Below are 17,479 nucleotides of genomic sequence, written 5' to 3' on the forward strand. Positions count from 1 at the left end.
TCTACAGCTTTGCTTTGAATAGCCGCACGAAAGGAATTCGTTTTGGAGAGAAATGGACGAAATGAAGCGACATCCGTATCATGAAACTCGGCGTTTTTGGCTGAGCGCGGGTGAACGAAGCTTGATACCAAACTGTTTCCATATTTTACAGCCATTTTATAATAAAGTCTTCCCTTGCATGATGATTTGTACAGCATTAACACTTGCCGAGAAGTATTACAGCGATGCAGATTATCTAGGATCTAGGTTGTTTGGGGGAAGTTTAATGAAGTGGTGAATATTTTGTTGCGTCGTAAGATAGACATAACAAGCTTTAACAACAAAGGAGACACCGAACACCGTTTGCCTAAGATCGATCAGACTATTTGCATTAAATACGGAGGACATAGTTTGGCTTGACTCACCTTGGGGGGTATTTTGAGAGAAATCTAAAGCACTGCATGAGCAATATGAATGCATCGCACCAGAGCTCATGTTTGTCATCTGTTTCAGTAAGCAATTGCTCTCGTTACTAGGGTACGAAGCATCTATTTTGAAAACTGGTTGTAGGCCTTCGTTTTTCACGAATCTCAAAGATGCATTTTATTAACTGATAAAAGAGGAAACGCTGGCCTGACAGTCCAGTTGAAAAACGAAAAGCGCTGCAGTAGAGCCGACCTGCACCTGCTTTAGTATTATGACACCACGCCACGGTGCAGTAAAGCTCATTAGCTTTTGAGTAGTCACAGACCGACCGCACTTAAAAACACCAAATTTTCATGAGGTACGGTTTAACCGAATAACCGCATAAGGGTATTAAAAGCTGATAGGATTTTCTTTCCAGCTTTACGTTTGAGAATATTTACTTGAAATATCTAGCTTAGCGGCAAAACTGGGAACACGATTATCCATCTGCAAATATTCCCTGAAAATGGACGTCAATGTGTAATTAGTTTTTGTCTGTACTAAACGACAATACAAAAACAGGCTTTTAGTAAAGGTTTCGGCTTTCGTAGCGCTTCTGCAAGGGAAGCCATTTACAAATCAGTTGAGCGTGGTTGCAGAGGGAGTAAAGTAATTGAAGTTTTAAAATAGTTACGCACAACAGCGGTAGAAAAGCAAACTTATTTTTTAGCTTGCTTCTATTAAAGTCCTAAAGACAACTAGTCAGCGACCTTGCTTTTTACATTGGTTAATTGATTTTGGCGCCCATCTGTCGAAGATGAATTCTCATTTCAGTAGTGTTGTCTGCTGATCGATATTTGTTCGATGGTCAACATCTATGAATAAACGCCGTATATAAAAAACGGCTGTAGATAATCAAGGAGTTAGGGCATTATTTTTTTTTTACAAAACTTTAATCTCTCAAAAGGAGCTCAAACTTTGAGCTTCGCTGCCAAAAAAATATATATATTCAGGTGTCTCATTAGAATTCGATCTTGACTTTGCCTAAGGTCAAGACTTGTAGTAATCAGCCGAATTGCTCCGTCTGATAATAAAAGATTGTCTCTTTAAAACAGCCTTACTTAATATTGTTCAATTCAAAATTGCCTAGAGCGGATAATTAGGTAATATTTGACGTATCCCCATTTTTTTTTTTTTTATTTCCAATTTCACAGCAGTTTTTAGGTCTCGACAAAGCAAACTTGGCCGCATGCAAACGAATCCTGAATTTTTACGTTGAATTAACTTTGCTTCCTGTTCATGTGCTACTGAAATAAAAACTACTTATTTCAAAAAATAAAACCAGCTATTTATTTGCAGTATAATATCATTTGATAGAAAATAATGCCAAAAGTTTGAGGAAGCCTTTCGCATTCGTTCATTTGCATTGTCAAATTAAAAATTAAGATGAAAATACAGTTTGACATTTTTCTTCGAAATTATGTTTGGGGTCTGATTCAGTGCGTTCTGTTTTTAATGTCTTCGGGGTGGGTTTTCTATAAACTACCCTTGAAACTCGGGAGAAAAGTGATATTAAATTTAGCTAGAATACATATTGATAGGAAGCTGCCGCTGTTTCCGGCTTTAGTGCGATCAACTTTCAGTCTCTAACGAAACTGAGAAACAATAGTTGTTTTTAATTTCTCTTAAGATAGCAGGTGTAAACACTGGTTCATATATTATTAACTCAGTGTCTGGTGTCCTCCTGAACTAATCTGCATCACGTAGACGGTATGAAACAGTTACATAATTGGCACTAGCTGTGTTATAAGGTTGTGCCCGGCTTCGAATTCATTCCAATTAAGTTCCACACGGTGCGATGTGAGACGGTTCGTGGTGTTAAGCGTGTTTTAGGGGAAATAGTTTATCTTTGAGACGAATCAAATTTCAGTAAACTAATATCACGCACAGGCAAAGCGCTGAAGTGGGACCGGCCGAAATGGGTCAATAAGAAACGATCCAGTTGCTAAATATTACTGCATGTGTCTGAAACGAATGCGGAAACTGTAACCACGATTCCACGTTTCAAGCTTGTCTGATTCACCACGAAAGGAAGAAATTTTTGTTATAAATAGCGGGCCCCGAAACGGCAGTCATGTTAAACTTCATGAACTCACACTAGGTTGATAGCTGCAGCTGTTGCCGAACACTGAAAGATCTGACTTTGTGAGGAAAAACCGAACAAGTCCTTCGGAAAAGAAGAATGGCCAAGAATGGCTCAGCAAACACGGCTGGTGACCTCACACAACTAGAAGGAACTCTTCTCGCCTCCGTCAATGTGGTGTTCAGCCTCATTGGTATCTTTGGTAACGTTTTGGTGTTTGTTGTGGTAGCTAACAACCGCCAACTCCACACCGTTTCAAACGTGTTTATCATCAGCCTCGCGTTTGCTGATCTACTGGCCTGTCTCGTCCCTCAACCGATGTATGCGGCGTTTCTCTACGGATTACCCCATAACCCGGTCTACAGTGCTGTGCGAAAATCGTTCGCGTTCGCGTCCCTGCTCGCGTCCATCAGCAACCTAGCTGCTGTGACCATCGACCGATATACAGCCATCGTATCGCCCATGGTGTACCAGCTTAGAGCGAAATTCAAAGGTGCTGCTATTTTACTCTGCTTTATTTGGGCTGTATCCTTGGCGCTGGGTATACCAAGCGGTGTTAAGCGCTCGTTCCGACAGGTGACAGTTTACTACACTCTTGCACTTGTTATCGTTATCGTTCCCATTCACGTACGTATCTACTTTGTTGCCCGCAGGCAAGCGCGCGTCATTGCCCGTCAAGTTGGCCAGACCAAGAAAGATTTACGAGGCAAGAGCGAAAGAGAAAACATTGCCGCTAAGACCATTGGAAACATTCTGGCTGTGTTTATCATTTGCTGGCTTCCTGTTATTGTCCTGCCGATGATCTTCCGTTACAGAGTGAACAGTAGAAGTGTGCGGCGTGCTTTGAAATGCACGCAGACGCTCGCGCTGTGTTCTTCCGCCATCAACCCTATCATATACAGCCTTAAAACGCAGATTTTCAGAAAAGAACTCAGGAAGATTTATCGCCTGGTTCTCCGACGTGATCATTGGGAGGAAAAGCCAGATTTTCTTTGAAACATTAACAGCAATGAACAGATGATCGAGTGAGTAATGGCAGTAAGCTACTACTTTTTAGCCGTGTTTGTCGGATCAGTTTTTAATCCACGAAAAAACAAAAAAGGATTAAATTTTGAGGTGTAAAAAGATTGTGTTGAATATCGAATAGTAGCTCCCTGGTTTTGTGAAACTCTTTGTAAAGGGAACACGCCGTTCCCGTTTTAAAAGTCAAAAGCATCCAAGAGATCAGCACTCTTGATCCGTAATTAGCTGTGAAATTCGCGAGAAATCGATAGCCATCTTCAATTGCTATTTTGTGCATTTTGTTCCCATTGTTTGATTTCATGAGATAAGACAGTTTTCTCATCGATCGTGTATTGTTTTCAAAGTTATGTACATTTCTGGAGCCCTCGAACTCATGAACTGAATTAAGTTATAGACTCAACTTGACATGAAATTGTTTTTCAGAAAAGGTGTTAGCATTTAAAAATAGTCAATGTTGATAAACTATTGCATTTGCATGTAAACATATTTCACCAATGGATGTAAATAGAGTATTAACTCCGGTCCGCCCCCGGAATATTTTGCTTCCAGAAGCTTTGACCCACAGTCTGTAATTTTAAATTTATCAGTATATTGGTGGAAGGAATTTTTCCCATTGTTCAGCAGAACTTCTGAAGTAATGAGGTTGTAAATATATCATAATGAGACACTTAGGAAATTTTGTGTAGCGCAAATGAAAATGTTATTGAAGAATAGAAATGTGTTGACCTCATCGGCTTTCGGATTAACGGGTATTGCGCAATGCTAAGGTCTCGGACAGGGTGTCATAAACGGGTAGTTGTCATCCTCAACTAAGCGGGCTTCCTTGAGAAGATAAGACAAGAATGTTAGTGCTATTATAAAATATATACACCTAAGAATTCCTAAGCGGTCGAAATTCAGACAAAAGCAATGGATAGTGAATCAACGGGAGGTACCTCCCGTTTACAAAACAGGTGACAAAACTCGTTGCAAAATTTAAGTCGATCCAGAATCCGAGGGCAACAAGTGTCAGAAGTGTGTCAGTGATCTGTAGTGTTATCTCTACTGGTCGTTATTCCATTGATTTCTCACTTGTTTTCGCGATATAAAGACTACAGTTTGCTTTTCCAAACATATCTTCTACTTCCGCTTAGTACTTCAAAGTGATATGGCATTCAGTTTGTGACATAATTTTATGTCGCAGCTAACACATCGAAGCAGGTGCCCATTGGGAAAAATATTTCACTATATCCCTGTATTGACACACGGAGGCCCATAACGGAAAACCGGCAATATAAAAGGGCGTTAATTAAATGTCTTTAACATATGACATCGCAATAACATACCTATCAGTAAGTTGCTTTTAGTTTTGTTCAATGGCACGTTTTCATTACTAAAGTGGATATTAACTAAAATACAACTTTTTTGCATTTGTTGATTTTAAAGTAAACAATTTATTGTATTCGTGTACGTTTGCGTTTTCATAATTCTCTTGGCGATAAAATTTCTTTGTAAATGGCAAGGTAGAAACTTGATATTCATATGAACAAACTGCTTGGTATAAAAACAGCTACTTTCTGTCAGCTATACAGCTTTGCTCGAGGGCATTCATTAATTCCCACCCACAATAAAAATGAAATTGAAAAAGGATTTAACCCAAGCCTGCTAAAACCAGGAAAATCCACTTACTTTCCTTCAGAATAGCTGCTAAGGAGACTCCGTCTGACCGCCGAAAGGGAGACAAAAGATTTTCTTCTGATTCTATTGAGCTCTACATAAAAAAAAACCCAAAGGGGGGAATCCATCATCAGTCTCGATCATTATGCTCGAGGCTCCCTGAGGCTAATTTGATCAAACGCGGCCTCTACTTATCAGCAGACAAAAAAAAAATCATTTATGCAAATATTGATGTATTTATATAAATATTGACAAATGTCTCATCAGTTTTAAGTCTCAAACGGCTTAATTAAAACGTATTTAAAACAATTCTAGTCACGTTTAAGTCGCCTTAACCCTGGGAAAGTACAACCTTGTAATTCGACGGTCCCTCGTCGCATCAAGTGCTCATGTCCTTAGGAGCCTTACTAAAGCAAGAAAATAAAATTATTGACAGTTTGATGAAATAATAATAGATACAATTATCAAAAACTGGATCATTTGATAATGCTATTCCAGGGTTTTGATTGGCTCAGCGACCATGAGATTTTAGTCATTATTAAAACTGGATCATTGTATAATGCAATCCCAGGGATTTGATTGGCTTAGCGTTCAGCTCCCCTACACCCTTAACTTCCCTCCCTCTTCTTTCCATTGCTCCCTCCCACCCTCCCTCCCTCCCTCCCTCTTCAGCTCAGCTCTTCCTGCAGCTTTATTTCAGGACCACCATTACTTGAAGTATCTTGTGGCAACTTCCATCCGTTTTCCTTGTCCAAGACAGTTACCAGTTACCAGTTGCACAGTAAGAGTAAGAAATTTATTGTTTTCGACTGTTGCAATGCATTTCTAGATTTAACTGCCTAGGAATTCGAGAGATTTTGTTTTTCAGAATTGTGCGTTGTGACTATTAAATCTCAGGTGTCAAAGTTTACTGATTGCATTTTTTTCCGCACTTAATTCCCAGTATTAAAAGATAAGGGATGCATTTCTTGACACATACACAATATTGACATCTATTGATCGTGAAGATTTTGAATTTTCTATGAAATCCTAGAGTGTGACAGTCCAAGTGATAGCTGAGATCCTAGCTATTGAGCGGTAATTTCATATAACATAAATTAAAACTGTGTTCAAACACGGTAAAAACGTCCACTGGCGTGTAAATAAAGAGAATAACTTCTGATTTACATGTTTTCCTTTGGTGTTAGCCCTCATTGAACTATTGAACAAGTTTATGAAGGTTTAAAGGTGTCCTGATTTTGTTTTTGTTTTTGGTTTTTTTAAATTTTTTTTTTAAATTTTTTTGCAAGAACTCTGCCTCTTTGGCGATTATAAACATTCTAATCGCTTATGGACTTTTTCGGGAATTGAGATTAATTTCAAGTTTAAATTTTCAGGAAGAGTGGTGGGATATGTTCTAAAAGATTTCTCGTGTTGAAAAGAATGTGGGTGTTTTGTTTTTTTGTTGTTGTTACTATTCTTTACATTACATTTTTCCACATGTGGTTATTTAATATTTGTTGGTAACCAAATAATGCTTTTCCATCGCTCGATGTGGGTTTACGACGGGATTAATTTCCTTTTTTTTCTTTTCTTTTCTTTGTTTTTACAAGAACTCTGCCTCTTTGGCGATTACCGGTACAAACATTCGAATGACTCATGGACTTTTTCGGGAATTGAAATTAATTTCAAGTTTAAATTCTCTGGAAGAGTGGTGGGATATGTTCTAAAATATTTCTTGTGTTTAAAAGAATGTGGGTTTTTTTTTGTTGTCGTTGCTATTTTTTATATTAAATGTTTCCACATGTGGTTATTTAATATTTGTTGGTAACCAAATAATGCTTACCCATCACTCGATGTGGGCTCGCGACAGGATTAAATTTTCTGCCAACAGTACTCCAACAGTATCATGATAATGTGTCCGCAACCCCTACTTTAAACTAGTAAGGCCCATTTGTGGGACAAGAAATGGCTTTGAAATGAAACTTTTTGGGGTGTGATTTTGCAGTCAAAATGCTTGAAAGATGGGCGATCGAAGGAATTGGGCCGCACGTGAACTGGCATTTGCGTGTAAAGACCACCCCTTTACCAGCTTCCGTGGCCGGCAAAAAATGGCCCCTTTACAATTCAAGTTGCGCGATATCTTTTTTTTGTTTTCTCCTAATCATATCACTGGTTTTGAGCTTTCTTGAGCTTTACTCCAAAAGCACCATGCTTTTTGAAATCGTGTCGAAACTTCGTGTGACTACGTGCAGAAACTGATCGTCTGGGGTTGCGTGCTGAACTCGACCCTCGAACTAAACGACTTCTTCTTTCAGTTGTTAATTGCTTTGCTGTTCTTAAAACAATTAATCCTGCCATATGGTTAGTTCGTTTTCAGAAATAAGAAATTATTCAAGTCCATACAAGGCTTGCGGTTTGTACACTCTTCTTGGATTTTGTCTTAAGCTAAAAGATTGACCTCTCCTATTCGCAATTGTCCCAAGACCGTTTACACCTTTTAATTAGACATTTTATCTTTTTGGATCCCAGCCATTGTCGTCGAAAGAACAGCATGGGCGTCCTCGGTTATTTTTGAACTAATCAACAGTTTGACGCATTGTTCTTCTTGTGTGTCGATAAACTTAGAAATCACTTCAACAGTAAGCTGTTGACCTCTCAGCACTCCTCTAAAGTTGCGCTATTCATTAGCGGGGCATTAATAGCTTTGAGTTCTGTGGTTTTTAATTAATGGTGTTAGGTCAAATTTTTCACGTTTCTTGTAAAGATAACAATTTCTTTGAAACAAATTAAACGAAATTTACCGCATCAGGAAATCTTAATTGTCACAATCTATTTTGCACTTTTGAATCCTCTCGATATAACTACAATTCGAGAAACACTGTTTTCTGTTTCGGCGCTGAGCGCCGTAGTGTATCTTGGCCTCTCAGAATATTATCCTTTCTTCAGTGACACCTCGTAAAGTCCAACTTGAGTTGATAAGCTCTAAATGATGGCTCAACGATACCTAAGTGCTAATTCCTTTCATGCCTGCTTTTGGGTAATTAAAGACCGTTTATTTTCATAAGGAATGATGTATTAAAGTAGTATCTAAAGTGAACGTGTTTCTTCTCACGCATTTATGTTATGTAAAGTGCAAGTTTACTGAGTGTTGACAACCTTTCTTCTCCCAGTGTAAACCGCTGTGTCGTTTAAAGTTCAACCTTTTGGGTCCGTGCAAGAAATTCTAAAGTTTGGCCTTTCAAATCAAAGCTATTGAACAGCACTTTAATGTGGCAGTCAGTCGTTGTTCGAGGTCGTTTTGAGTCCTTAAACCGAAACGTTTTACATCAGCATTTCCACCAGTGCCCAACCCCTCCCCCCCTCCCCCGGGGGCTAAGCCCCAGGTATAAGGAATTTGAAAACAATCCGGCAAATGCCCCACGTCGGGAGCAGACAAGCTGTTTTAACGCCTCACGGTCAGCTAGAAATATTATTTGATTTCTTTGCCTCTGGATTTACTTGGTCCGAGCCCCGGGACGGATAGTGTGAAAAAATACCCCACCTATGCTGGAGGGAATAAGCACATTTCTTTCAATCAGTGGCTTGGAAATTTTGGTGCATCATTTGGCGTCGATTCAGTCCTTATATTTTTTTGTTCCGCCTCGATGCTTTGATTTGACTTAAAAGTCCTTTCTTCTTGTAGACCTTTAAACTTAACAAGAGCAAAGATAAATGAAGTAGTGTTTGATGAGAGTTTGAGATTGAAGAGAAACATGCACTAAAAAATTATTCATAGCCAAAGAGGCGTACTTTGCTGCTGTTCGTTGTGCGTTCACTTCAGACGAGATTCAGTGGAATAATTGTTTTATTAAAGAAATAAAAAACGAGTCGAGTGCGTTGTTGATTTTAACGAACACGAGATAAGTGCCCAAAGAAACACGAACCATAGGTGAGTGCTTGTCGCACTTCCCGAGTTTTCTTAAGGTCATTCCCCTGTTTTGCAGTGCGCAACTCTACTGCGCACAATGGCAAAATAAGAAAAAAAAAATATGTTCATTTCTAGTTAACTACTGAATATTACTCAATCTTACTTCCATCTAACAACAAAATTCTTAATTTACATTTTGCCCTAGTCCCTTCCCGGAGAAACCAGTTTAGAGTTAGCGTTTGCCAACTACCGTGAAAATTTAAGGGAAATCCTATGTTTAGAACTATCAAATTTTTGTGCCTAAATCTAATAATTGATCTAAATAAATGGAAATTTTGGTGTACCTTCACAGGTAACGAATTAGATTATTTTGTTGAATATCTCAGTAGTACTGGTCAGGAATAGTTTTCAAGCAAATTTCACATTGAAAATATTTTATGCAAAATGAAAAACTTCTATGAAATCAGCTGTTAACTATTCTCTTCAGAAAATAATTCCTGTTTTTGGCAAATGCCCTATTATAGTCCTTTTTGTTCAAATGTATAAATTACCATATTTGAATTCTTCGTTTCTGAAGAACGAGCACGGTGATCCCCTCTTTTTATTTCAATTTTGGAGGAAACATATTTAGGTTAGTAACTTGACGAAATATGAACAAAATATTAGTTGGCATCTACTTCAGGGGAATGACCTTAAAAATTCCTGCATGCAACAATGCATGGGGAAGAAGTTTTTTTTCTTTTGTAAAAAATGCCCCCTTTCATACTCACAGGCTGTTAATACTACTTGATGACACTTTTAGCCCCCAAATTCCTTTTCAGTTTGAATATAATTTTAATCATTTATTCTCCATCATTGATGCTTGTTACTTTATAAAATGTCCTAAGATTTGCGCACGCACGCACATTAGTGACGTAGCCTGTGTGCATTTTAACTAATTAATGCGCACGTGTGACGTTGGGCTCGTGTATTATATAATGAATTCGATTCCACCAATCAGAGCGCGCGCATATTTTTTTGACATTAGCTAACATTATATAAAAATACTCAAACAAAGAATAATATGCAAATTACCTCGAGAAAAGTGAAGGAAACAAACAGAAGGAAAATGTTATTTCTCTTTTTATTTTAAAAACGCAGGCTTTCTAGATAAGATAGTGATAGTTTCTTGCGTCACATTTCTTTGGCTATGGAACCAATTAGATTACCGGAAACTAAATATCTGATTAAATATCTGGGTGATTGTAAGTATATCGTAATAGCTGATAGGGGTGACGAAAGCCAGTAAGAGCTCGCGGATTATCAACAGGTGGAATGGGAAAAAAAATCAGTCTTCTCTCAATTTAATTTTTTCTTTTGTTCTTATTTTGTTCAATGCAGATGTGCATGTGGCCTTATTGGACTTGCCATAGCTGTCTTTGAAAGTGTTGGTGCTTATAAAGAGGTAATGATGTCGTTACAGTTTTGATTCAACTTTGCGTTTCCCAAGTGCCTTGCTCTTTGTTTTAATTCTGTTATCTTCCCGCTTATTAACGCATCACGTAAATAAAGCCCGCGAAACTTGTTCCCGCACAGGTAAGGAAATTTAAAGTTGGTACTTGCTTGCATACCATACCACATGCAATGTATAGTAGTAATGTTCACCACAATAAGCCGAAATCGCGAAATCGCGCGGAATATCGCTTGATACTTAGCCGACGAGGCTGTAGGCCGAGTTGGCTAAAATCAGGGGATGTTCCGCAAGATTGAGCAGGATAATTGTTTTATTATTCAACACATTGATAACAGAGCACAGTTTTATTGCAGAAAAGCTGGAGACGATCTTCCGAGGCCGTTACTTTTTAAAGCGCTCTGCTATTTTTCTCCACGACACACGAAATTACATTTGTCGCAGGAAATCTGTTTCTGTATTTAGTGCACCGTGGCCATACATTTTGCCCGCAAAGCTAAAACTGCAAACGGGCCAACATACTTAAAGATATTTATTGGCTTTGGGAAGTGGTAAAACTACTATACTCGAACAGGACCCACCAAACTACAAAATAGATGGTGTTCTCTTCCTGCACCCCACCCCCCCCCCTTCCTCAACCTCAAAAGATGGTGTCTTTATTTCGTAGGCACCCCTCTATCCAGCAGTAAAAAATGACAGTGAGATTCAAACCTCACTTTTCTTGTTAATCTATCCATGTTGACTCTTACTAGCTGAATATTTCTGTGTCAACTCAAATTTGAAAGCCAATAAAATTTTGTCGGTAGTGTTCATGAGACAGGTGGTGTCTTCGATAACCCCTCTACCCCAGACAAGGTCGGTGTTCTTGGAACAAACTTGTTTTGACCAGTTCCCTTATGAAAATCTGACAAAATGTGGATAATCACTTCATGCATGTGTCGATTTGAAAGGGTAAAGCCATAGAAACAATAGTAAACACAGTATTCGCTTGAATGGAGAGTGTAAAGTGGCAGACCACACACAAAGTTAAACTTTAGCGGACAGCGCTCTGACCCCACACTGATTTGCCAGAACTTTTGTTTCGTTCGTGGTAACCACAGTTTATTGCTGTTGAGCATTTGGCGTGTCTTTTCTTGTTTGACAGGTTTTAACATGTTTCCTCAGGCAAGGAAGATACCATACAGCCCTGGAATACTCCACAAACAACAGTAAATTAACACGAATAGGTGCGTCCTTTGCTCAGTAAATTTTGAATCAGTGGTTTTCAGTATGCCAAATCGTTGAAGTTGCATAGGGGCCACAGGTAGCCCACACAACTACAGCTTAGCCTGGCCTCTCAAGCAAAATGTAACCAGGAGTATCACTACTTGACTTCTGAAGGGGCGATAGTGTAGTGTTAATCGCGTCGAACTTTTCATCTGAATTTGATGGTTCAAGCGTTTCTTCTGCCGTCATGTTGTTCCTTATTCGAGAAAGCCAGTCAGGAACCCCAAGGCCAGGAACCACGATACTTAACAATCGCGCGGAATATCACCTGATACTTAAGGCCCATTTAAACGGTTTAACATTTACCCAACATTCAACAAATGCTGAACGAATGTTGGGCAAATGTAGGATGAACGGAGTGTTAAGACGGTTTCAACGTCATTCAACATTTTCAAGAACAAAGGAAATGTTGGATCGATGTTGAATGAAAGCTTAAACCAATTTAAATTTGATTCAACACACTTTCAACAAGCTTTCAACATTTTTTTTTTTTGCGCCCCCGACATTTGGTTCAACAACTGTACATGTGTTGAACGCATGTTGAAGCAAATGTTGAAACTGTTTAAATGGGCTTTGAGCCGACGAGGCCGTTGGCCGAGTTGGCTAAAATCAGGGGATATTCCGCAAGATTGAACAGGATAATTGGTTTATTAATCAACACATTAGCAACAACTTACAGATTTATTGCAGAAAGCTGGAGACGATCCTTATTTTGCAAAATTTTCTCCCCGACACACGAAATTACGGATATCGCAGGATATCTGTTGACTACGGATGACGAATATTCAGTGCACATGACCATATTTGGGCAGCGTTGCAATGTGTTGAATAAAAAGGAGTAAGAGTAATACTTACCAAGAGTAATCTGTGGCAATACTTTTACAAAATTTTTGGAGAGCTGTTAAGGTGTCTGAAAACAGCTTGCGCACGCTTTACAGGTTGAGTTAATAGGGACTTTACGAATGCAAGACGGCAACGCCAACGAAAACGTCACTTGAAAATATAACTTTATTTCATTTGTGCTACTTCGCGATTACTTGTGGCCTCACCGTGTTGCCATGGCAACGGTAACTACCTCAACAACAAGTATCAAAATACATTACCTTCGTTGTTAATCTTTCACCATGCTAATTTCGGGCACCTAGAGGTACGTGGTTTGCAAATCACGTTTACTTACACCTGTGTACGAGAAAACTGTGTTCGGCCACCTTAAATGGCACTGAGCAATTGAAAAATATTTCAGTTACACGCAGCAGTTTGGCTTGAAGTCATTCCTTTCTTTTCAACCTAGACTATTAATTTTGGGTAAAGTTAAACCAACGTAGGCGCAAGTGGAATAAACTGATTGGTCGAAGCGAGTCTGTTACACCGCCATAATATACGCCTCCTACGTCATACACACGTGTTCTTTCTCGAGTCATAATACACGGACGACACGAGTTTGAGTGCGAGCAATTCCATGAAACTCGAGAAGTATAGGAAGCAGTTATAACATTTCATACTTCTGTTTGTAGATGTCCTAGAGGCTTTTCAAAAGGTGCCATTCTCCGACAGCATCATGTCGTTGTGTGATAAATGCACAGAAAGCGGCATCTTCTCTTTGCAAGAGGTACGTATAAACTATCGGTAAGTCCACTTGGGCGGTAGGCCAATCACTTGCCCCCGGAAAAAAAAACAGAAGATTACCGAAACTGCAATTTCTCAAGTACTAATTAGCAATGGCGAAGCTGTGGCCGTGGACGGAGGCACAACCGGACACACCATGACGTCAATGGGTGAAAGCCTACGGGAAGCCCACAGACCGACAAGATCATTGGCAACGCCAAAATCAAGAATGCGTGTGGGATGCTGGAACGTACGAACAATGTGCACAGTTGGAAAAGCAGCGCAAATAGCACGAGAGATGGAAAGGTACAGACTTGATCTGTTGGGACTAAGTGAGATACGATGGACAGGAGTAGGACGTATTAAGATGGGGAATGGCTATACAATGATTTATGCTGGAGAAGAAAGTGAGCATTAGAGAGGAGTAGCAATAATGATGAGTCAGAACACACAGAAATGCCTAATGGAATGGACAGCAATAAGCAGTCGCATAATAACTGCCCGATTTTACTCCCGCTTCAAAAATACAACTATAATCCAAGTGTACGCTCCGACAAACGAAGCAACACATGATGAAAAGGACGAATTCTACGAGCAACTTCAAAGAACCTTTGATACATGCAACCGTCATGACATAGTTATTGTTATGGGAGATCTGAATGCAAAGGTTGGTGACGACAACAAGGATGTGGAAGGAATAATGGGAAAACATGGACTGGGTAACATAAACGATAATGGTGAAAGGCTATGTGACTTCTGCTCAATGAACGGTCTTGTCATCACAGGAACATGCTTTCCACACCGAACAACTCATAAAGCGACTTGGGTGTCACCTGATGGAAGGACTCAAAATCAGATTGATCACATGATGATCCGTAAAGAATGGAGGAGGTCTGTGGAAGACACACGAGTGTACCGGGGTGCAGATGCAGCAAGCGATCACCTTCTGCTAATCATGAAAATAAAGCTGAAACTACATAGAAACCCAGATAGAGCAAAGACTAATGCAAGACTTGACACAAACAAACTGGAAAACGAAATGTTCAAGTCCAAGTTCAGCGTCGAACTGCGAAACAGATTTGCAGCATTAGAGGTCGAGGAAAACATCAATGAAGATTGCATGCAAATGGAAAAATTTACATAGAAACTGCTGAGAAAGTACTAGGCCGGGTGAAAAAGAAAAACAAGCAGTGGTTGAGAGAGGAAACCTGGAAAGCAATAGATCAACGACAGATGATCCACGACAAAATACACTGCACGAAATCAGAGAGAATAAAAAGCAAGCTACGAGTAGAGTACAAACTGAAAGACAGAGAGGTTAAACGCAGAGCAAGGGAGGATAAACGAGCTTGGCTAGAACAGTTAGGAAATGAAGCAGAAAAGTATGCCGAAAATGGGAGAAATAGGGAACTGTACCAAACAGCAAAGAAAATCACAAACAAGAGACGGCGCCAAGTTGCAGCAATTAAGAACAAGAGGGGTGAGACAATAAAAGACAAGAATGCCAGACTTGAAAGATGGGCTGAACATTTTGAGGAGGTGCTAGTCAGGGAGGCCCCAATGAACCCAATTGAAGAGAACGAAGTGGAGGAAGACGAAATTAGCGAGATGGATACAACAGAGATAACGGAAGTAGAAGTAAGGGAGGCACTGAAGAAGACAAAGAGTGGAAAAACACCAGGTATAGATGGCATTCCAGCGGAGCTGTACAAAGCAGATAGTGATGTGGCAGTTAAGGAGCTGACAAGACTGTTTGATAAGATATGGCACGAGGAGAAGGTACCTGAACAATGGAAGAAAGGCTTGATAGTAAAAATACCCAAAAAAGGCGACCTGAAAGAGTGCAAGAACTGGCGTGGTGTGACATTGTTACCTGTGGCTAGCAAAGTAATGGGCAGAGTCATCATCCAGAGAATCCAAAACGGGGTAGACAGTGTCCTTAGAAAAGAACAAGCTGGGTTTCGAAAGAACAGGAGCACAGTAGACCAAATATTCATCCTCCGTAACATCATAGAACAGGTGAATGAATGGCAGGCGATACTTTATGCACACTTTGTCGACTTTGAAAAAGCTTTTGACTCAGTACACCGCGAAGGACTGTGGAAAATCATGAAGGCCTATGGGATCCCAGACAAGCTGATAAGAATGGTGAAGATCATGTATGAAGACTTTGAATGTTCAGTACTGGATGAGGGAGAACAAACAAGATGGTTCAAGATCACAACTGGCGTTAAGCAAGGATGTGTCATGTCAGGTTTCTTATTCCTGCTTGCTGTAGACTGGGTAATGCGAAGAACAACAGAAGGACAAAGAAATGGCATCAGATGGAACTTTACAACTACACTTGAAGATCTCGATTTTGCAGACGATATAGTCCTTCTCTCATCAAAACACCAACAAATACAGGACAAGACCAACCGACTAGTAGATAATGCAGGGAGAGTGGGGCTGAAATTGAATGCGCAAAAATGCAAAGTGATGAGAATGAATGCACGAAGAGAAGACAAAGTAATGATTGAAAGAAAGGAAGTTGAAGACGTCGAAGAGTTTGTATATCTGGGCGCGACTGTGGCAAAAGAGGGTGGTGGCACGGAAGACATCAAGAAACGTCTAAGCAAGGCACAGGGAGCTTTCTACAATCTAAAGAAGATCTGGAATACAAGGAGCATTGGTCGGAATACAAAAATCAAACTGTTTAAGACTCTGGTACGACCAGTGCTATTGTATGGATGTGAAGCATGGAAATTAACAGCTGCCGAAGAGAAGAAATTTGATAGATTTCAGTTCACATGTCTAAGACGGATATTGAGAGTATGGTGGCCGCAACGCATGAGAAACGACACAATTTCAGAAATAACAGGCGTGAGAAAGATAAGTGACGAAATACGAAGGAGAAGATGGAACTGGATTGGCCATGTGCTTAGAAGGGACAGGAACGATGATTGTATGGTAGCAATGGGGTGGCAACCCGAGGGAAAGAGGAAAGTGAGGCGACCTAAAATCACGTGGAGGAGGACAGTGGAAAGAGAGTGCAGACAAGAAGGGTGGACCAGCTGGGCTGAAGCCAGGACTGCAGCAAAAGACAGGACTGGTTGGAAAACGAAAGTTGCAGCCTTATGCGCCTCATGGCGCGGAGAGAACTAACTAACTAACTAACTAACTAACTAACTAACTAACTAACTAACTAACTAACTAACTAACTAACTAACTAACTAACTAACTAACTAAGTTTACCACAGAAACTGAATACTATGGAGTCATTGTTAGGCTCTGGGTGTGTAAATAGCGAAGAACTTTAATCAGTGGAAAAAACCTGGCTGTACCCAATCTCTACTACAGAGCCTGCGTTCATATTGACCAGCATTCATGAAACATGGCGTTACAGCTCTGTGTAGCTGTGTAGGGCTGTTGTAATCCTACTAATTCATGTTACATCAGGTAATCTATGCACACGGCCTACCCATCGCTAATGGTTTTTAACCATAATCATCCAATGATATATTTATGTACGTTTAATACATGTTTTTGGTTGTAGAAATGGCCTTTTTAGAGGGACTTTGCAGTACTTTGGGACTTGGTTACTGTCGGTTTAATAATGTGTGCCTAGTACTTAATATGGTATCTTAAGAGTTTACACGAGGTTAAAGTGCTTGCCGATTACGGTCTGTCCTTAGTACTTCATATTTTGGGTGATGCTCTTCTACTTCACTCACCCAAGTGCTTTTTCACGCTTGCCGTTTGTTTTTGTTAACATTTATACCAAGTCTTCAAGTTACGACAAAAACGGTGATAGTTTCACGTTTCTGTTCTTTTATTCCCAGGCCGAGGAGATCCTTTCGCATATGCTTGTTAGTTATGCTTGCCGCCGTGCTGCCGGAAGAATTAATGGAGGAAAGAACTCACGGCGAGCGTGAGGGAAGGGAAAAGAGCGCTTGAAGGATATGAACATTTATTAGGCAACAAGTTTTCTGAAAGTAGGGGAAGTACTGAAATAGTGATAAGTAAAATAAAGAGAGTATAGTTGCCTTTGATATTTACTCGTTTGGGAGAGCCGTTGGTTTTA

General features: G+C 39.8%; 2 protein-coding genes across 2 annotated transcripts in view; both read left to right on the forward strand.

The window, feature by feature from the left end:
* The window catches only part of LOC146465459 (clathrin heavy chain linker domain-containing protein 1-like), a 60,766-nt gene extending 43,326 nt beyond the window's left edge, over window positions 1-17,440 (forward strand). The window contains exons 19-22 of the mRNA XM_085128737.1: window positions 10,476-10,539; window positions 11,690-11,771; window positions 13,326-13,420; window positions 17,238-17,440. Coding sequence (XP_084984863.1) covers window positions 10,476-10,539; window positions 11,690-11,771; window positions 13,326-13,420; window positions 17,238-17,330 — 334 coding nt within the window. The 3' untranslated portion in view covers window positions 17,331-17,440. The remainder of the gene's footprint in view (window positions 1-10,475; window positions 10,540-11,689; window positions 11,772-13,325; window positions 13,421-17,237) is intronic.
* On the forward strand, window positions 1,863-4,285 carry LOC146465461 (alpha-1A adrenergic receptor-like). The gene has a single exon (XM_085128714.1). The coding sequence runs from the start codon at window positions 2,627-2,629 to the stop codon at window positions 3,521-3,523; it is 897 nt and encodes a 298-aa protein (XP_084984840.1). The 5' UTR covers window positions 1,863-2,626; the 3' UTR covers window positions 3,524-4,285.
* Window positions 17,441-17,479: the final 39 nt, after the last annotated feature.

Source organism: Pavona decussata, unplaced genomic scaffold (genome assembly GCF_977016875.1).
Source record: "Pavona decussata unplaced genomic scaffold, jaPavDecu1.1 SCAFFOLD_156, whole genome shotgun sequence".
NCBI lineage: Eukaryota > Metazoa > Cnidaria > Anthozoa > Scleractinia > Agariciidae > Pavona > Pavona decussata.

Bases quoted from the DNA above. Each gene is read 5' to 3' on its own strand.
- LOC146465461 (XM_085128714.1), top strand. From the start codon at position 2,627: ATGGCCAAGAATGGCTCAGCAAACACGGCTGGTGACCTCACACAACTA.